Source organism: Lissotriton helveticus, chromosome 7 (assembly GCF_964261635.1).
Source record: "Lissotriton helveticus chromosome 7, aLisHel1.1, whole genome shotgun sequence".
In the NCBI taxonomy this organism is placed as follows: domain Eukaryota; kingdom Metazoa; phylum Chordata; class Amphibia; order Caudata; family Salamandridae; genus Lissotriton; species Lissotriton helveticus.
In genome coordinates, this window is record NC_136068.1 from 1,195,323,309 (window position 1) to 1,195,345,487 (window position 22,179).

Genomic DNA, 22,179 nt, shown 5'->3' on the forward strand with positions numbered 1-22,179 from the left:
CTCACGCAACACGCCCCAATCCGGGCGTCAATCCCTGCTCATAGGCGCAGCAACTGCCCTCGTCCCCCCCGTCGCCCCTGCAACCCCTCAAACAACTACACCTCCCCGCACAACTGGTCCCCCACCCTACCGACTAACTCTCTCACTCAACTCTCCCCCAACCTGACCTCAATCCCAGCTAACAATCGCAACAACCGCCCTCGTCGCACAAACAACTCTACTTCTGACCTCGACACACTCACCCTTCTCCGTTCCTATGACCCAGCCCCCCAAAATCACACAACCACCCCACACCTCAACATTCCCACGATACACTCAAATCCCCTTAGACCCCCCACACTAAACAGCAGATTCTCCATCCCCAATAACCTTAGAAAAGTCCCTCTCTCTCTAGAACCGTCTACCACCCTCAACACACCCCGTCTCAAATGCACTCTCCTCAACTGCAGATCGGCCTCAAAACATTCTGCCGCCATTGCTGATCTCCTCTTATCGCTGGACCTTGACCTAATCATCCTGACTGAGACCTGGCTAACTGAATCTTCGACACCTATAATGGACATTCTGGTTCCTCCCAACTACCACATTATCAGGCTCGACAGAGCAGGCAAAGTAGGTGGTGGAATTTCATGCATCTACAGGAACAACCTCTCTGTTCAGAAAGTCAACTCCACCTCCCTACCATCCTCAACATCCTGGGAATACATCTGCCTCGACATTTTTAGTGAGGGCAAACCGATATGCTCTCTTCACAGCATTTACCACCCACCCAGGGACAACTTCACCTTTTCCCAACAAATCATGGATATGATCTCAACCAATTCCGGACGGCAGCTCACCCAAATATACCTTGGTGACTTCAACCTCCACTGGAACGATCGCAATGACGCGGTGGTAAATAGTCTCAAAAACTTCGATGCCCTCAACCTCACCCAAATATGCAACCGCCAGACCCACGAGAAAGGATCTATCCTCGAGCTGATCATCTCCAAAGAGGAGTCTATCCAACTCGAGTCCATCCAACCCTGTGACTGGTCAGATCATCATATTGTCACATTCTTTATCAATGAAAAAGTTAAAGTTAACCCGACTCAATTCTCCAAGCCCAAACTTTGGAAAAGAGACATGAAAACACTCAACCCAGGCTCTTTGCCCCCTAACAGGTGCAATCTCCTACTGCCACCGACAGGCGATATGGACGTTCAAACACTGACTGACCACTATCTCAACACTATGACCTCTATAATTAATGAGGCTGCACCTATGCAGCTAAAAAGAGTCTCTACTAAAATCTCCAATCCATGGTACGACGGGAGACTCAATGAAGATAGACGAAACATGAGAATGGCAGAGCGTGCATGGAGATCAGCTCCCTCGGCAATGCACCTAAAAGAACTGAAGAAAAAGAGAAACGCCTACTTCAGGAAAATAAAAACGCTCAAAATCAGACTTCTTCAGCCTCCAGCTCGACCAAGCAAAAAACCGCCCGAGAAAACTGTTTGAGCTGATCAGATCACAATCCAAGGATCAACCCCAACCACTCTCTGGGCGTGAGGCACCCTCCTGTGAAGACTTCGCTGCTTTCTTTATCCAAAAAACTGACAACATAAAGAGCGATCTCCTCATTGACGCAAGCCTCGTCTCCAAACCTCAGTGCCTAGCACTCACTGAACCAAAAAACAATGCTACATGGTCAACCTTTGGTACATACTCGGAAGAAGAAATTGGCAAACTGCTCAGCACCCTGAAACCATCCAATCACCTCACGGACCCCCTTCCTGCTACCGCAGTAAAAGACTTTACCCCTTGGCTTATCCCTCTCTGGACTAAAATTATCAACAGCTCTCTCCAACAAGGAAGCATTCCTGACTCCCTCAAAGTTGGTCAGGTCACACCTCTACTAAAGAAACCTACAGCCGACCCCGCTGATCTCAACAACTACCGTCCCATTACCAATATTCCCACTCTCGCCAAACTGCTGGAAAAATGCGCACAACTACAATTGACTAAACACATTGAGCAATTTGATCTCCTCAACCCTCACCAGTCGGGCTTCCGAGCAGGACACAGTACAGAAACTGCTATGACTCACATAATTGACGACGCACTTCAAATGCTAGACCAAAATGACACCTGCCTCCTCATCCTCCTTGATCTCTCTTCAGCATTTGACACCGTTAAACATGAGAATTTACTAGAGCTACTAAACACAAGAATGGGTTTATCTGGAACTGTTCTCAAGTGGTTCACCTCCTTTCTTCACAACAGGTCGCAGAAATTCAAGAGCAACAACCTGATGTCCTCACCAATACCCGTAACGCTAGGTGTCCCCCAAGGATCCTCTCTATCCCCAACTCTGTTCAACCTAGTCATGGAACCTCTCACCACCTTGCTACAAGCATCCAATGTACACTTTCACATGTACGCAGATGACACCCAACTTTATCTCAAATTACAGTCCCCCAAAGACATCTTGCTCCTGAACTCAACGATCAGATGCACCCAATCCTGGCTTGCCGATAATCATCTCAAACTCAATGCCCTGAAAACAGAGTTCCTTCTGATCTCACCTCCAGCGAAGATCTCCACCAATCAAATGTGGCTTAAAAACCTAACCGCACTCAATGTCCAACCCATGATCGTGGACTCAGCAAAATCTCTAGGCATAACACTCGACACCAATCTGAACATGCAGCAACATATCAGCAAGGCAACAAAGGGAACGAACTTCCAGATCAACACCCTGAGGAAACTTAAACCCTTCCTCCCAGCCAAAGACTTCCAAACCGCAGTACAGGCACTAGTCCTCCCTCGAATTGAATACGGCAGCACCGCCCTCTGCGGACTCCCCCTAACTACAACTGCACCCCTAAGAGCTTCTCTAAACGCTGCAGCGAGACTCATCACTGGGTCAAAAAAGCACTCCCATATTACCCCCGACTTGAAATCCCTGAACTGGCTGCCTTTTGAAGCCAGAATACATCTGAAAATCACCTGCATGACACACAAGGCGGTACATCTAAACTCACCCGGATACCTCGCTCAGAAACTGACAATCTCTGGAGGAGCTAGAAACACTAGAGGCACAAACAATCTTCTGTTGAAACCTCGAAGATTCCGGAAGGAAAAAAACTTATAAGCGCTCCTTCTCAGGAATGGCGCCTAGGATCTGGAACTCACTCCCGCCCGAAACCAGGCTTATCTCTTCCACTACACTCTTTAAAAAGGAAGTAAAAGCTATCCTCATGGCTAAATACACCTGAACTACTATCTCGAACACTGTTAGTACTCTGCACCAATATGTGCTACATGTTTGACACTTTTGATTATTTGTATTAATTGTTTTATTACTCACAAGTTTGGCTTTTTAGCCACCTATTTGTACTGTTTGACCTATTGATTTATCTGTCTGACTATGCTTCCTCATGTACTTCTCTCTGTAAAGCACTCTGATATCTGCAAGGATCTTGTCCGCGCTATATAAAACTTTCAAAATAAATAAATAAATAAATCCAGGGAATGGAGAGACCTTTCCGCTGGAGTGGAAGGATTCTGGAAAAACGTAGGTAGTTATGGTCTGATTGACATGGAAACAGAAATCACCTTAGGAATGAACTTAGGGTGAGTACGCATAACAACCTTAGCAGCATGAAATACAGTATAAGGTTTCTGGCAACACAATGCCTGCATTTCAGTCACCCTGCGGGCCGATGCAATGGCCACGAGGAACACCGCCTTCCACGACAGGTGCTGCAGTGAAGCCTTGTGAATAGGCTCGAAAGGTTCCTTCATCAACCGGGACACCACCACGTTTAGCTCCCACGAAGATGAAGGAAGCCGAACAGGAGGGAACACCTTTAATGCTTCCAAAAAATCCTTCATCACAGGAATCTGGAAGGAGGACGTCTGCGAAGGACATTTCCTGTATGCAGTCAATGATGCGAGGTGAACCTTGATGGAAGGGAAATTAAGTCCAGACTGAGATAATTGCAGAAGGTATGGAAGCATGACATCTTTACAGGTCGTCGGATCATAGTTCTTAGACGTGCACCAGATGCAGAATCTCTTCCACTTGTAAGCGTAAGAAGTCCTAGTGGAAGGCCTCTTAGCCTCCTTCAATATGTCCATGCAATCCTCAGGAAGATTCAAGTGGCCATGCTGCACTCTCTCAGGAGCCATGCCGCCAAACTCAACGATGAGGTTGGGGTGCACCATCTGCCCCCCGAACTTTGTGAGAAGGTCCAGCCGACACGGCAGCCGTCGGTGAGATAGGAGCGACCGGTGAAGCAGGTCCGTGAACCACCACTGTCTGGGCCATTCCTGGGCGATGAGGATCATTCGCGCCCTGGACTGGGACAGCTTGATGAGCACCGCCGGAATTGGTGGAAAAGCGTACAGAAAGCTGTTCGACCTGCTGATCCATAACGCGTTCCCTAGAGTCCCCGGCTGGTAATACCTCGAGTCGAAGTCGCGGCATTTTCTGTTTTCAGCGGTGGCGAACAGATCTACGTCTGGAGTGCCCCACATGGCGAAGAGGTCGTCGAGCACCTCGTCATTTATGACCCACTCTTGGATCAACCAGCTGAGGGCGTCCGCTTGAACATTCTGCACACCTGGCAGATGAGTCGCCGTTATAGTCAATCCTCTGGCTAGCAGCCAGTGCAAGATCGCCTGCGCTTCCTGTGACAGTGTGCGCGATCTTGAGCCCCCCTGCTTGTTGAGATAACACATTGTGGTCGTATTGTCCATCTGCACAAGCAAGGAGTTGGTCTGAAAGGACGGATGAAAGGCCTTCAGTGCCAAGTGAACAGCTCTGAGTTCCAGGAAATTGATGTGATACGTGGACTCCACCGGAGACCGCGTTCCCTGGATCTGTAGGTGGTCTGAATGCGCTCCCCAGCCCTGGAGAGACGCATCCGTCACTTTAGTCTGAGTGGGGATGTCCTTGTGGAAAGGAACCCCACTGAGGAGATTCTCTGCTGAGCACCACCATCTCAGGGACTGTTGGGCGTGACAAGACAACTGGATCCTGTCGTCCCAGCACCCTTTCCTCTGGTCCCACTGATCCTACAAGCATTCCTGCAGCGGTCTCATGTGGAGGCCCGCAAGTGGAGTGAGGAAGATGCAAGAGGCCATCGACCCCAGTAGAGAAGACACCGTCCTCACTGTTGTAGATGGAGCAGCTATGAGAACCTGAGCCTTCCGAAGGAAGACTGCCATTTTTTTAAATTGTGACACAAAAAATGTTAGGACAGGCAGGATCTTGATATTTAGTTTTTTCGGTAGAATCCCTCTTTTTGAATAAGCAGTTCTAGATAATGATCGAAAGAAACCAGACTATGAACAATTTCAAAAGGGATAACGGATTACAGTCATGTGTGGCAGCAAAAGCCCTTTTCCCTACCAAAAAAAAAAAAAAAGTTGCCTCATTAAGGATTCCATGAGCTTCTTTAATAACTGATCCTAGTTAGCCCTAGACTGTGTAGTCGGCAATCTCTGTATTTCAGAGCCATGTCTCACCATAGATAATGATAATTTTTCAGCATTCACTGTAGAGGGTAGAAATCTTTTAGGTTGAAAAGTAGAAACTAGCCAAAGCAGACATAAAAGTAGACTTGCCCAAAGAGGGGAGAGAATGATTACAAATGCTAATGGTTAGGCTTTTTTGCTTTAGAAAGAACAGGACCATAACAGAGGCAGCAGAAATATAGAAGCATCCCATTGCTTACCTTTTCAAAAGAAGCGAAAGCTGTTCAAGTCCCTTCGGTCAGGGAAAACAAATCATATTGATAAGACAAGTATGATGGGATGGGTGTGGCACAGCAGAGTAGTGGTGATGCTTACCTCTTATAAGTTCAACAGGCTGCTTTTAGTGGCAGGTACCCGCTTCAGGACTGGCATAGATTTGGATATCAGGAGTCAAACTAAAGGAACCTCTGGACACAAACACCATATAAGCAGACAGCTTACCATGTTGTGGTGGAATTGGATGCCTCATCCCTTGCTGGGAAGACATTCCTTGTTGCTGTGGTGGCATCATCCCCCCCATTGGTCCAACTGGTTGACTACCCATGTTACCCAAGGGTGCGGGAGCAGGCCGAGGAAGATTCCGTTGATATTTAGGTAACTGTGCCCTTCTTTCTTCCTGTAATAGCAATGCACAAGTTTCATTAAGGAGTTTTAAATTAAGTCTTCAAGGCCTACAAATATAGTAGCAGAGTTGCATATGTTTATATTCAGTAGCACAGATACATTTAATGAAGGCAAGTGCTCTGTTCTAGTTTCATAGTTTTCACAGAAGGCAGAAGACGATAACTGAATGTAATGAAAAGCCTCAAAAGTAACATTAGCAGACTCAGTTTCAACTACTCATGTGAGGTGAATGCCTTAAACAGTTTACGATCATTAAAAACATGTAATTACTGGGGCGCAGAAAAACAGCAACAGCTTATTCAAACAGATGCTAGGAAGTGACATGACCAGCATGACACTATAGTTTATGTTGCTTTAAAGACCTATTTAGTGGTTATGATTTACAGCAATCAATTTACACAATTTCCTATGAATTATTACTTTGCATGCTTTTTTTTTTAGCATTTATCAGACTACAGCAGTTAAAGTTTCTTATGCGACCGACTACTGAGCTAACTAAAAATATCTCACCCCAAAATGTATTTAGTCATATAGCCCTACGTACAGGGCCATGTACACCAGCCACGCCATCACCAATTTATCAAAAAACGGGAATTATGCATTGAGATAATAGAACTGACATTGCAACTGTGACTAGACAGTTGCCACTCGGTTATTTTAGTCATGCCATTTATGAGCAGTTTATATAGTATTTCTCCATCATGTAATGGAAGCACTGAATAAACAAAATATAAACAGCAAAGAGAATTTAAGTGAGGGGTTGATCGGAGTTAGATGATGGGCTTGGAACCACAAAGGGAAGGGGGCAGTAGTAAGCAGGTATTGGATGACAGAGCTAACGTATCCCTTTTATGACAGCCCACACAGACCAAAATCACATTCCGCTGATTTAACATTTCCATTACAAAAATGCTAATCAATCTCAACTATACGGAAAATAACCATAAGGACAAGGGAGATACTACCACCTTTTAAAGAAGTCAAAAGAACATAGCAGACTGCACCCTCAAAGGCACTTAAGAAAGTATTTGTAAGCACATTAGGCGTACAAAGGTTTTTTTTTCTTCAACATTGATTTTAATTTAGAGCTCCAATTTTAAATGCACCTAAATCAGCCCATTTAGAAAAGAGTTTCACACCCGGTGTTGACAGCAACTGAGGTGCAACAAGGTTTACCAATAAAAAAAATGCCATCACAATGAGCCTAAACAAGGTGCAATAATTTGTGAAACACATGGTAACTACCTTGATCACACATTAAAGCAGTTTTAACTGAGAAGGGTTTGTCAAAGACAATAAATCCTGTTCTTGTCAGGATGTAAACATGCAACTGGAAAAACTTACCAGTGATATATCCTCATCAGGGTGGATCAACTTACTAGTTGCACCGATTGTTGTAAGTGTAGCAGGCTTACTTGTTATGGAAGCCACAGGTTTGACTGCAGTGCTATTTGTAGTGCTAGTGGTTGAAACAGCTGGTTGTGTATAAGCAGGGAATGTGGGTTTGGGAGGTTCCGTAGGCGCTGACTGAACACTATGCAAAGGTTTGAAGTCCGTGCCAACAGGTCCTGCAACAGATTGCTGCGCCTACAAAAATAATACAAATCGATTTACAAAACAACTTTGAAGCAAGTCAACTAACGCAAGTTAAGTACTTCTAATTATGCAAGAAAGCCACAAATGAAAGATTAACCAAACCTGCACGCATACTAATGCTAGTCACCAAGATTCAAAAGCATTAAAACGTCAAACATTGTGAAATGTTAGTAGCTTATTCTAAATCAGTAAATAGATAAAAAAGTGAAAGCATGCTAAACAAAACTGCTTCAGTTTTTCAAATATTGTATTATAGTCCAGATTAAATATCAGGAACTGAAAACCCAACTACAAACTTCACAAACAAGCTTTGTAATGGAGGTCGCAAAACAAGTTTGATCAAAATTAATCATGGTTGTGAAATTTCTTTCAATCAAATCGAAGGGCTTTCAAATGGTTTGATACGGTCACAAATTATTTCACAATGCTTTGAGTACTTAGATTTATTTTTAATGTTAGGTGGTTTACAATGCAGTGCATTTTCACAAAACTACTTAATTTGCACAGAGTTTAAACAATCAGGACAGAACATCATGCATCAAGCCAAGCAATTCCCACTAAAATACAATCTGCATGCATGCACATAACCCTTTGGAGTACGCCAAGATATTTTATAAAAAAGGTAAATCTTTTAAAATATGAATGGCTTGCAGGACAACCAAGAAGATGAAACCAAGAAAAATTACCTTCATGGTGATTTCCGTACACCTAGTCCTTGCTCTCCCACCATCCCAAATGGTTGAGAACTACCTGTGCCACAGGCAGGACTGAAAAAAATGCATCTAAAAAACAAGGCTGTCACTTTACATATTTTGATGGGATCCCCTGCATTCTTCTACACACAGAACATGTCCCCGCCGTTTAGTTTTTCTTTTGAGTGCTCAGCAGTTTTTTTGTGGAAAAAGGCTCTCCATTATGAGCACAGGAAGAGGAGGTATGAAAAAAAGTCTCTCCTATTGGTCAACCAACAATCTGATAAAATATCAGGTTATAATGCGATGGTGGGATAGGTTTGGAGATAAATGGATTTTCTGAACACCAAGAAACTTTAGTTGCGAAATTTGCCATCCCAGATTACAGACAGACATTCATGGAAAAAAGCAAGGAAAGCCCCAGTCCTTGAAAAAAGCTAGCAGCACATAGACCTCTCCTGGGAAGCATAAATGAATCTAGGCAAGAGGGATCACAGTGCACATTTTCTGAAGTGTACAAACATGTAAACTGTGCACGAAGAGCTAGTCACTGCTCAGGCGGATTTCAGAGCTGGATTTATATTAATTTGCAGCTGCTGCAAATAATCCTCCTTAATAACTAACCTCATAAGAAAACTAAGAAATAAAGAACATTTAATCCTTCAGCTGCTGGACTAAGTTAGTAAATCTGTCCAGATATTTCTAAATTTGAAAATTACAAAACACATGCTGTAGAGCTGATCTGCCGGTAAAGGTGCAGGTAACCAAAACAGGAGGCTGGAATAAGTGCAGAAATGTGGCCTTGTCTAATGTGATCATACCACAAGGTTGCAGATGGTATTTTAAACCATTGACAAAGTTAAATAAGCGACAACTAACCGCATCATGTTGAAAAGTGATTCACCAGAGCTGGAAATCAGTATTTGAAAAAATTAATACCAGGAGGCTAGCTTAAAAAGACACCTTAATGTCTACAGACTTATTTGTGACAGAACAGCGATAGAATGTAAAGGCTCAGCTGGTTCAATGTCTCAGCAGGCCAGATGATCAGAATCTTAACTTGGAAAGATTCAACCCCCAGATCTCTCAAGAAGCCAACGTTGGCTAAAGTTTTAGTAGAGAATAAAGTAAATCTTAGATTTCTGAAAATGACGACAAGCCGGATAAGTAAACAACTTTGGTCCACAAAACCTGTTAACGGCTGTTCTAGATGTGAAGACTATTCCGGATTGAAAAGTCTTTCATATGAGCAATAGGAAATGAAGACAAGGGAAATCCGATTGGATCTGTCAGACAAAAGCTTCAGGTCTCCGTACTAAAACAGTAGTCAAACCAATAGTCTCATGAAAAACAGAAGAATGGTGAGAAGCCTAAACCAATAAGGGCGATTATGAACCATGAGGAGTGGTTGCATTAGTATAGAAACTACAGATTTAAATCCTCTGAAATGTTAGTTTCTGAAAGAGAAGTAAAGCTAGGCACAAGGTGTTCAAGATGAGACACGCAAACTTATCAACGAAGGATCAGATGTACAAGAAACGGAGTTCCAAAGCAAGGCAACAAATGTTCAACCTCTAAAATCAGCCTTTGGTATCCAACTGGCACCAGTAAGCTAAGAGGCAGAAACATGCCTCTGTGTTGCATTCCAACTCTAAATGCCTTTCCAAGTTCAGGTGAGGATGAAAGAATAAGTACATACAAATGAGAGCCCAGAGGAACCTCGTTTTAAATGGTTGGCTTAGAAAGTCAATAGGTGTGGTGATGCAAAGCCAAGAGGCTGGCAGACAATTAAAGTATTTTTTTTAGAGCGCGCAAACGTACAAGTAAGCACATATGCCGTTATCTTTAACTGTTTGTAGAAGCTTAACAAACAGTCTAGATGGCCGCCCTTGCGGGCCCATACAAAGGCGTCAGTTCAAAACAGCTTGAAAGCCCATACAAAGATGGCCTACTTTGTGTGCGCACACAATGGTGGCCAATTTGGATGGAAATTGGATTTAGAAACCTGGCACACACAATGAGATTGCACAGGATGTCATGCACTGAAAGTAGTCTGGCACTAAAGGGGACTACTTTGTCTGTAGGTGGCAATATTTTGCTTAAGTAGAACGCAGTCAACCAAGAAAAAGAAACCAATGGCTAAGGTCGTATGACCCATTGGCCATGTTGTAAGCTGTTGAGGACAGAAGCAAAAAGTGAATATGAATTGAACTAACCAATGCAAGAGGGCTGGCTGAAAACCTTGCCTATTTTTGTTAAATAAAAAAATATACCAAACACAAAAGGTCTTGGCCAACACCAGACCAACTTCAAAAATGCAGACACAACCCCTAACATTTTCCTCGCTTTGGGCAGCAAAAACTGGGAAGCAGTGGTGAGTGATTCAAAGATTGGATTCTTGTGCACAGCGATGGAGGTGGTATAATGTTGGGGTTCTCAGATTTTGTGGTTCTTACAGAAACAATTAAAAGTGACTAGGTTAGTCTGCACAAGCATTTTTCGAGTCCTGTCCAGCACAGGCAATTACCAACCGGTCTGTAAGAAGGCAGAGCAGGACACCACTTAACTTCAAAACAATATTGTTGGACAACATTATCTATATTGCGAGTCCAAATGGGTTAATTTATAGCAATAACTGCAACTTCCTGCATACTTGTGTTGCACTAGGAAACAGAGCTTTGGAAGGTACAGCTGGGTTTTCTGAATTGGATGCAGTTGTACTCGAGCTTGTGACAGTTGGTCCCATCTGTAGCATAAGAGAAAGTTAACAATGAAATTCTCCAAATAAATCTGAGGAAATGGCCAAGAGTTCAATTTTTGAAACCATTTGAATGCCAGATGCTGTTCTGTCAGTTACCTCACAATATCTGGTACAACGTGGGTTCGCTTTAAAAGGAGCAACTGCATGAATGAAAATGTGTAACCGCCCCAACCCCATTCATTTGCTTAACTCTTCATTTAAATAGGTTTATAGTCCAGTGAATTGTGAAAGGTACAGAATGTTACATGGAATGCAAGTAGAATTTTAGTCAAAGTACTAGATGGTTCGATTATTTACCCTTAAGTGTGTCGGCCAATGGGCGACACAAATCCCCCCCCCCCTCCCCAGTGAGTCAGTCGCTCACTGGCTGACCCCGGGGAGGCTACAAAGGGATCCTCCGGAGCAAGCACCAGAGGATTAAAAAAAACCAACAAAAAAAACGTTGGGGGTAGATGCAGAATTGCTTCCGCGTCTATCCCTGCCCACCTCATCAGTTACAGGTGCTGACATCAGTTTACCCACTGGAGACTGAGTAGACTCCAGGTAGGAGCTTGCTCCATCGTCGGCAAGCTGCAATTACTCCCGAGATGCCAGCGATTCATAATGGGAATGGGGAAGAGTCTCCCCTTTTCAACAATCCTTTCACAGCATGGGTTACTGGCTGTAGATCGAGGCACAACGAGCCACAGCCAGGAAACTGCCCTAGACACCAGAGAGTTTATCTGGGGGTCAGCCCTTATGGTGCTGGGGCGTCCCCCACCCTGGGGACACTTTCCTGTTCCGGGCACTTTGCATTTGTATCAGGAATGCTGTGTGGTAGGAAATTTGTGCCGGCCCGGTGCTGCCACAACTTCTCCACATAGAAATGTGAGGGAAATTTGACTTTAGCTACATTTGAGGTTTGCAGGAGATTCTGGATAAGAACCAGTTTTGGGAGCCATGCAAGCCATACCTCCCTGGACTTCCCTGGTGTCTAGTTTTCAGTAATGTCGGTTTGGTAGGGTTCCCTAGATGGCTGCAGAGTCTGGGACCAAAAAAGGTTGAGAGCCACGCAAGTCACCCCACCCTGGACTCCACAGGTCTAGTTTCCAAAAATGTGCTGGTTTGGTAGGTTTTCCTTGGTGCAGACTGAGCTGGGGCCTAAAATCCACAGCTAACCTCTTTGGGGGAAAACAACCTGCATTCTGCTAGGTAAAACAGAATGTCTTAGGTCACAGTTTGGGGTGTTGTGTCGCAGGTGCAAGGCCTAACCACACAAGTTTGGTACTATTTTATCTGGAGACAATATTTTTCACTTCAACTGTTACTTTTCATACGAAAGCCTTGAAGGATCTACACAAATGACCACTTTCTGAATTCAATTTTTTTGTTTAGTTTCCAGAAATTTATAGCTTTCCCCGATCCATCATGAGTTTCACATCAGTTTCCACCACAAACTGGAAGTTGGTTGAAAGTATAAAAATTGTCTTTGCCTGTACAATGCGAAAACTGTTAATAATATATGTTTGATTCATGTCGGCTTATTCCTGAAAACTGGGAAGATAGTGAATTTAGCACTGCAAACTTTTTGTTAAGGTCCCGCTTTCTTCTGCAGCCCCCCCCCCCCTCAAAAAACCCAAAATGTAGCTATATTTTGGCTAATTGCTCAGTCCCCTCCCTCCCGGGGAATCCACAAACCCGGGGTACCTTTGGACTCCATGATGTGTGACGGGAGGAGGAAGGGGGGGTTGGGCGGCAAAAATTTGACAGATACCATATGTGGATAAAGTTATGGAGCCCTGAGCGCAAACTTTCACAAATAGCCAAAAAAGGCCTCAGAGCTGCCAAATAGGGTTTAGTCCTACTGCATAGCATCCCTGATGCAGCATTACTATTAAGAAAAATAAAAATAGGAGTTAGTGTCATTTTGTTGGCATAAAAAATTATGCAGGCGCTTCATTTTCAGTTTCCAACCCAGGTTTGACTGTTAATTAAATAGGAAAAACTGCGACAGGAGTGACACAGAAGAAAGCAAAACATGAGACATGGGGGAAGCAACAAGAGGGGGCATACGGCAAAACAGAAGCACGCAGCGAAAGTGCAACGTGGACCAGGGGTGGGGGGTGTCATGAGAAGCACACATGCGAGACAGCTATAGAAATTGGATTAAGAGTGATCTAAAAAAAAAAAGTAGCACATGGGGGGGAAAAAAGCATTGCAAGCCCACAGGAAGGCGTCCTTGTGCATGGCGAGGGACAAACTCATGACGGAAATGAAAGGCCCCGAAAAACAGTCAAATATTCAAGCAAATAGGAGTGACAACGAGGGAAACCAATGGTAAACAATAGGTAGACTAAGCTTACAAGGGATCACTGTCAAGACAGCATCTGAGATCTTATGCAATACCTAAAAAGGTGAAAATTGAATGCTGGCCATGGTTGTGCTACCAGAACCACCTCACATCACAAGTTAAAACGTTTACTATTCAGGGTTTTTGGGGCTATTTGCGTTGGGGGAGCATTCGAAAAGATTTACACTATTAGTCATGCCAGCTAAATCAACAAGCATAGACACTGCTGACCTACAATATAAAAAAAAAAAAAAAAAAAATGATCAGGAGGACCTGGAAATTAAAAAATGCTAATGTTTTCCTTTAAGCGGGTGGAAAAGGCAACTCGAGGGGTAGGGAGGCCCCACTCACATGGAAATGGGCAAGAGCAACATGGAGAGCAGGAGGGAAGCAAACAGGCGAGTAAGCAATGTGAAGGGAGAAGTTCATGAAGGTGAGTGCATCAGAGGGAGGTGCAGAAGCAGCACATGAGTAAGAAAGCGCCACAGACCATGGGGCATTCTGATCACAAAAGAAAGTAGCTCCCTAAAAGTGATAAGTGGAAAGACATGTAAACTGGAAATGCTCCAGGGGAGAGACAGACAAGATGGAAAAAGGAAAGCCATCGAAGAAGCAGAGAGATTAAGAGCAATATTAAATCCAACCAATGGTAAGCAATAGGCAGGCTGCAAGCCAGTATGATCTTGGCAACTCCACAATCAGATGTGCTATCGGTTAGGCTGGACCTAGAAATAACCCCTTTATTTACTATTTTCTGTAGGTTTTTGGTATCTGAGACCTCAGCATTAGACACAGAGGTGAAAATGGGATGACAGTCCGTGTCCCCAGTCTCAAAGGATGTCAGATGTCTGGACGGGCCTAACCATGGCAATTTCTTGCCATTTAGAGGTTCCTTCGACGGGGCTTTTGGAACCTACAGCACTGCTTTTTTGGACCGTTTTTGGAAGTCCTCCTAGATTTAAAAGAATTGTCTAGTAACAAAACCTTGTATATTGTTCTTACGGACTGATTCATATACCTAAAGACCAGTTCAGGAAGGCCCTCAAGACCCTCTTCAAATGTACCTCCACGCCTGCCAAGTAATCCATAGTTTTTCTGAAAGAACTCTGCAAATCATGTTCCAGTATCAGTGTTTTTTGGCCAGAAGCAAGGAGTGACAATGGTGGCAACTATGCTCATGGGGCAGGAAGGAGTTTGACTGATTTCATTGGGAAACAGGAGTTTTAAACTATTCAATAACAGAACCTAAACCAATGTTATTTGAAAGCAAAAAGAAAGAGTCCAAGCTTTGGTCACACAACTTCTGGATCAAAAAGTAGACCACAAAAATGCAAATTCTTAAAATTTCAATAAATTGTGGGGAAACAGTGGACGATAAGCAGAGAGCATCTTGAAGTATAAAGGGCACAGAAAATGGCCACCAAGTCCAGAAAAGGCACATAGATAAAAGGACAAAAAAATCTTTCACCAAGCTTCGGTCAAGATTAAGTTAATAAAAAGGAAGAATGTCTGAATTTTACCCATTGGAGAATGGATTTATTTAATGGATGCAAATAAACGACATCGAAAATGCCATGACTTTACAACCTAAGTAGTATTTTCAAACTAAAAGATGTAATTATGCTATTGTCAGCTTACCTGCCCTGCACTGGGGAAGAGTGGCTTAGTAACTGGAGGCTGAGGGTTTGGTACAGCAACACCAGGAGCTTGAAGTCTGCTAACACTGTGAGCACTCATCTGTTGTGCCTGTGTCATTGGAGGCATGCTGGATCCAGGTCGAGGGCCAACAGGTGGTGGAATGCCTAACAAAAGAAAATAACTCCATTTTAGACACAGAAGGGTACATTCCACAGTTAAAAACCTCTCAGTTCCAAATATTGTCACATTTATCTTTTGTATACCTTTGCATTGTAATAAGAATGCAGCTAGTCTTCAGTGTTCAGATACTTTCAAGTGAAACTTAAGCACTTACTTTTACCTACATGTATACTTCAAAACAAAAAGCACCACGGTACGGTTATCCCAAACAAACCACATGGGTGTGGCGTAGGGAGCGAGTTGTAAAACATGGGCGGGCTTTTTAAACTTTGTCACTAAAGTGCATTCCCTATTCTTCTGTTATTCACAATTTTAAACATCTGTGTGAGAACTAGTGTCAACTTGAATGCACAATAGCACCCAGAAATAACCGTTCCATTGTCAGACCAATTTTTGGACTTGTGAAACCCACTCCAAGTATATCAAATGCCAAGCTAAAGCAGTTTGTAACAGAGACCTAAAGAAGGGCCAGTGTTCAGAAAAAGAGGAACAAATCAAAGTGGATGTATGGCTCGTGGATAGAAAAAGTTCTGCATTTGCCCATACCATTTTGATAAAGCTACTGATAAATCTTCCCGTAATAAACACCTCATGAAGCCTCTAAAGGAGGTTTCATGAGAATTGCTAAAATAGTGTTGAGCTCTTGTGTTCTAGCCACAATCTCCTAAATTGCAAATTCATAATGCACTCACTAGGTGAGCATAATATTCTTTAAGACCTCTACAGTGTGATATTTAAGCACAGCGGTAAATTTACTGATCCATATTTTAACAGATATGCCACCCATAAACTATTCCACCCTCTTCATATACACTTCACTGCGCACCAATTAGATTAATATTCAGTGGGAAAAAATTCAGACCACATAAGTAGTCTACATTTTACAATACCTACTCTGACTAAATCATTATTTCCTAATGTTTGGCAGGTACTTTGCAAAAACTGCAGGAAAGCATGCAAGCCTGATAGCAAGCAGTCACTAAGCCATCTAGGAAAACAACATCACAGTTTATAAGCAACACACACAAGTAGTCATGTCAACTATAGTGCAGCAAGAGAAAACTCACTTCAATGTACAAATGGGTAAAATCATCCATGATTATTTGTTGCCACTGAGGCTTTGTACAAGACATTCACAGGTAAAGTTAGCCATGGCAGGCTACCTAATGAATGACTACTTGGAAAGCAGAAATGTCCTTAGTGGCCCATATACACAACCACTGCTTGTTTGCTGAAAAGGACAATGCTATTTGCCAAGTTTAGTAACTGTATGCAACTTCAGCTTCTAGATAAACTTACCTGGTGGCAAGCCAGGCATCATAGGTGGAATTCCTGGTCTGTGGTGCATCATCCCACCCATCTGCATCATCCTATCAAGACAAATGTTCATGAAATGGACAATAATGCCAAAAGAAACCAAGTTCAACTTCGGAAGCATGAACCCAAGATAAAATAACAGCATTCAGAACATCTGAAAAGACCTTTAAATGTTCTACCACTTTTTGGGCGGTCAGTAATTTTCTACAACAAAGTCACAAAATAGTTTAACAAGAAAACATTTAGTGTCAGAGGCCTGCACTCTGAAAGCTACACAGAGCGTTTGTGTTTTACCTACCCAGGATGATGCATGCCCTGCATCACTGGTGGCATTCCAGACATCAACGGTGGAACACCCCCCATCAAAGGTGGCAGACCTTAAAATTGAAGAAACATATGTAATGAAGTTACCTTGATCAGCAAATTACTATAAATCGGAAAGTTAGCAAGAATTTGCTTTGCATTCGTCAGTGAACTAGAAGCTGCAATACTCTACAAAAAATAAGTCAAAATGTTGCCACATGCATGTACAGTTAAGAATACTGAACTGAATGCCCTAATTTAGTAAACTAATTTCAAAAAGGTTGAAATTGAACCTGGAGGCATTCCTGGGGTTCCTCCAGGCGGCAATCCCGGCTGTGCCATTGGTGGTATGTAAGACTGTTGTGCTTGCAATGGTTGCTGATACGACGTTGAAGCAGGCGATTCATCATCATCATATTCATCCGAGTCATCTTGTTTCTTTTTCTGGTTATCTGTTAGAAACACAAAAACATACTGCTTTGAAGATTTTAGTTTTCAGAGATTCTGCAAGAATTCACAAGTGACCAACAGGAAACATTGAGGCCTCTATTAAAACATGTATTAGAGTTAATACAGTATCCCCCCAAATAATCAATCTCCGCAAACTCAAAATCTCAACATGTACTAATTTGATTGTATCTTCTAAACAGGATCCGGAAAGGAAGGGGTAAGCAAAAGCATAGAAAAGTAATTACCTTGTGTCTTCTGATCAAGTAACCGCCTCCTTTCATCCATATCCTTTTCAGGAATGCCTTCCATTCCATAGATTTCCAGTTCAATATCTGTCCTCCCAGGAATTGCATTTGGTACAGCGTCTATAGTTTCTTTGTGAACCTAAATAGAAAGATATATCGAACCAATATTTGTATTTGGGACAACCGCAGTTGTACAACTCTAAACAAATGCACTCGTTAAAAGTGTACTCTGGCAATAAATGCTGCAGATTTACATAACCGCACCAAACACCATATTCAACAAAATGAAAAGTTATCTGCAACACTACTTCTCCCACACAGAAATAAGTAGTCACAATTCAGCAACCCCACTATTTACAAAAGCATTCCTTTAATCTAACATCTTCGTTGTACTTGCATGAAACAGCCACTCATCACATTACACTTTAAAAATATTTATCAAGAATATTCTGTAGGAAAAGAACTAGCTACTCAAAAATGGAACTTGTATGGTACAGCCCCAATTTTCCTAAACAAATACTGTAATACAACCTTCATAACCCATTTGCAAATTTTTACCCCAAAGCATTTTTTGACGTGATTAGTCGAAGTTCAGTGTAACACTATTCAGCACTGGAGAGTAGATGATCTTCGCGTCTTAGTCTGTGGTTTCAGGAAATTAATAAGAGCAAGTACCCAGAAATGTTTTGGGCGGTATCTGCATTTTCCAACCAGTAGCGTGTTTATGTACTATGCATTTGTCCAGTCAGACAGAGCTGTCCCTGTATCGTTCCCACTAGCAGTACATCAGCCCTGCTCCCACAGACTTTCGGGGTGTGAACTTAATTACCCTAAAAAGGAGCGATATGCGGACCAGGCAGTAACAAGGATTTTCGCCTGCACCTGTGCTTCACTACAATCCATTTTCATGGCAAAACATGCCTACTGTGTTGTGTTAACTCTCAACCCAGCCAGAAACCAGGTGGTCCAGATATCAGTTTACTGCTCTCCTCGCAGCTGAATTTCACTGCCCCTCACTTGTGGCTCCGATGCTACCATTGGTTAACCAGCTGGACTGAGTTAAAGAGGGTTCAATCTCCCCGAACAGTTTCTCGTTGGCAAGAGCTAGAGACTGCAGCAGCACAATCCCTAGCTCTCTGAAACTACAGTAAGGCCAATTGACACGCATTGCATCCTCACTCATTTTCCATGTAAAGTTGCAAATGGTCATATTTCATCAATTCTAAGCGCACTCGCCTCTGCGACAGGCTTGCGTGCTTGAAATGCTCAAATAAAAATGTAACTATGACTGTAAGCAACACTGCCTCTATATTGGATTATTCTAAAAGGGTCCTTGCGGATCCATCTGACTTACTACTGCTTTGACCCAAGTTATTTATGAAGTTGCACAAGGATGATCTAATTATGGATTATCGTTTTGGTCTTAACTTTTTCTTTACATAAAGTACTATTTTCTTATCCCTGAATGGAGTCTTTGTGGTGTTTCACTGAGTTGCTGTGAGTGTGTTGCACAAATACTGTACACATTGCCTCCCACAATAAGCCTGCCTGTTCTGTGCTAAGCTACCAGAGGGTGAGCACAGGTTATCATTTGATTTTAACCTACTTGCCCTGACTAGAGTGGAGGGTTCTGTATGGCCTAAGTGAATACCCCCAGCCAACCAGAAGCCCTATTTCTAACACTACAAAAGCGCCAGTTACATTACACAAGGTCAGGTTAATTTCTTTAAGTGCGCGGAGATTAGGCAATGTGGACGTCTTCCCATTTATTCATTATTTCCTCTCTACCTGACAAATGGGTAGCATTTTGTTGTTGGTGGTATGTCCAGTGCACATATACCCTTGGGATGGGGACAAAGGGCGGGCCAGGGGCTAGCTAGTGAACGGAGGGTGCAAGCAGTGTTTTGAATGAAAAATGGCATCTGGTGAATAGAGGCCTGGGGGGGGGGTGAAGGATGTAACGTCTGCACCATTGGAAAATACTGCATTGCTTTTTTTTCCAAATAGGATGTTCGATATGCTAGTGATGCAGTCGCACATAACGTTATAGTGCTGTTGACTGGCATTAAGATAAACGAAAACAAGTGACCCTAATGTCCATGTGAACAAAGTTATCAAGTGACCTTTGAACAAGTATTCAAATGGAACTTATTTAAATAAAATATTTTAAAAACAGAATTTTGTGTGGACTGAATCTATACCAGTATTTAAATTCAAAATTGTGTGACAATTTTCTTGACAATGTAGTCATTAATTTAAAATGAACAGCCGGTATCTTGTGGTTTAATCAGATTCAGCCGGACCAATTTTTTTATTTTATTTTTATTTTTAAGATAACAATGCAGTCTGAGAGTGGATATCACCCACCTGCTCGCTACGGAAATAGAACTTCCCACTGATTAGGCGGGAACACATCTAAATAGATCCGTCTCAGTCTAATGAATTCTAAAAAGGCAGCACCAAGCCGGTGGAGTGTAACACAGGTTATTCTTCAAGTTATAGCTGGGCCATAATTCTTCCCATTTTGAAAAAACCTTGTCTTTTGCAGAAAAAAGGTGACTAACTTTCAAAAACACATGGCAGATTTGTGTAGCTCTGAAAATGGACAGTAACACTGGACTTCCTCCGGCAAACTGAAACAGGTGAAGCCACTTCTGAACCTGAAAACGGGAGATCTGAAACAAAGGTTACTAACTAGGCTTGCTACCGAGATGCGTTGTACACAGTTTACTAGTGTCCTCTTTCTCAAAGATAAATTCCACAGCACAACCCATATTGTTTCACAGTGAGATAAAAAACCGCATGTACATACATTACCAAATTTGACATTAAGCTGTTATCTCGGGGAACACACAATGCCTGCAAGTGTTCTTGTACACAAACAAGTATTAGGAAAAAATGCATTACCCAATAAAATATATTTGTTTGCAAATCCTCCAGTAGGTCATCTACACAGTGGGTTAATAAAAATATTGAAATCTGAGCATTCTAATGCACATCATTTACGAAGACAGCCATGCTACGGGCCTATTTGAATTACAGGAGCTATATTTAGGATTCATATTTTGGTATTTTGAACAATGTAGTTATAGAAAAGACAGCTAGCTGTGCAGGAGAACTGAATGCCTAAACATTATAAGTTACATAAACAAGGCATGCTGTAAAAAGTAAATAAGAGTTTCATTTTTTATCAAAAGCACGCATTTGTTTATGACCTAGTGTGAGCAAACAGCTAGTTTTACACAACAGATTTGTAAATGTGTATGTGCCACGACAACATGCTGTTGTGAGTTATTTGTACACCATGTAGATGCTAAACCATGGGTGGACAATATAGGTCAAGTAAAGCCACACCCATGCCAGACTTCAGAATACCTACGGAATAAAAAGGAGCGCCATCCAGATTCAATGCAAGTAATTTTTATGTGCATGCCCTGAAAATGTGGCAGGATCGGACCACTCAAGACCTACATCAATCACCTCTGTCCTGAACAGTCAGAGAAGGAAATACAAACAAAGTTAAATAAAAGGTGCCATCAAATTGCACCAATTTACGGTTTCTTAGTTAGAATGTATGATTCCAAAGGCATTGCTGAACCACCTTTACATTACATCAATTTCATTAGCACTTACCTGCATACAATGGATCGCTAAACCAGGACCGGTATACAGTTTTTTATGACATATGTGGCATTTGAAGTGCTTTGCCTTTTGATGCTGTATAAGAATTTTCTCGTCATCGAAATCTCGATTGCAATACCTAATTTGTGATCGTTAAGGATAGCAAGTGAATTACAATGTTGAAAATACTGATTGGGGGGGGGGGGGGGGAAGAGGGGGAACCAGCGTAGCAAACGAGGGATATTACAGATGCAACTAGCTTTGGCAAAGTCTACAGGTCTCACCTTTATAATGCGAGGATCGAGCTGATGGCTTTGCCATTTGTTGCCTGAAAATTTTGTTTATAGGAGTAAAAAAAAAAAAAAAATTGAAACAGGAGAAAAACCAAACATGTGGCAATTAATAATTTCTATCTTAATAGCATGATTAAACTTAACGGAATTAAAAAAAGAATAAGGAAGAGTCGAAATGTATGGGCAATTGTTAGCCAAGTCTTAATTTGTTTTCCCCAAAGTTAATTCATTTTATTCTCGAGGGGGAGAGTTGCAAAGTTAATCAATCGTAAGCAATGGCCAAGACATAAGTCCACTGCAAGTTCACAATAGGTCATTTGCAACCTAGGCAAGACCTAAAAAGTTTCCAACAGTCAACAAAAGCTTACGCTTACAGTCCAAGTAAGACAAGCTAAACTAGCGAGAAATACAATAGTATGAATACACCAAGACAGCGTAGCAAACACATCCTTGACCAATATAAGAGACTGCGATGACCTATTTACCGACCTTTTCTGAAAGAGTAAAAGTTCACATTCACCAGGGTGGTAAACGCACGTATTACAATGATTTAAGCCCAGAAACCTTATTTTTAGAGAACCGTGTCTGCCAACGCTAAAAA

General features: G+C 42.4%; 1 protein-coding gene across 2 annotated transcripts in view; it reads right to left on the bottom strand.

The window, feature by feature from the left end:
* Window positions 1-22,179, bottom strand: part of ZNF207 (zinc finger protein 207) — a 72,597-nt gene that overhangs the window by 28,777 nt on the left and 21,641 nt on the right. The window contains exons 2-10 of one of the 2 annotated variants that reach the window (XM_078654360.1): window positions 21,298-21,424; window positions 17,665-17,803; window positions 17,263-17,421; window positions 16,965-17,043; window positions 16,649-16,719; window positions 15,170-15,333; window positions 11,095-11,187; window positions 7,498-7,740; window positions 5,971-6,145 (exon numbers count right to left, since the gene is read on the bottom strand). In XM_078654360.1, coding sequence (XP_078510486.1) covers window positions 5,971-6,145; window positions 7,498-7,740; window positions 11,095-11,187; window positions 15,170-15,333; window positions 16,649-16,719; window positions 16,965-17,043; window positions 17,263-17,421; window positions 17,665-17,803; window positions 21,298-21,424 — 1,250 coding nt within the window. The remainder of the gene's footprint in view (window positions 1-5,970; window positions 6,146-7,497; window positions 7,741-11,094; window positions 11,188-15,169; window positions 15,334-16,648; window positions 16,720-16,964; window positions 17,044-17,262; window positions 17,422-17,664; window positions 17,804-21,297; window positions 21,425-22,179) is intronic. The other variant, XM_078654361.1, reaches the window with a different exon arrangement.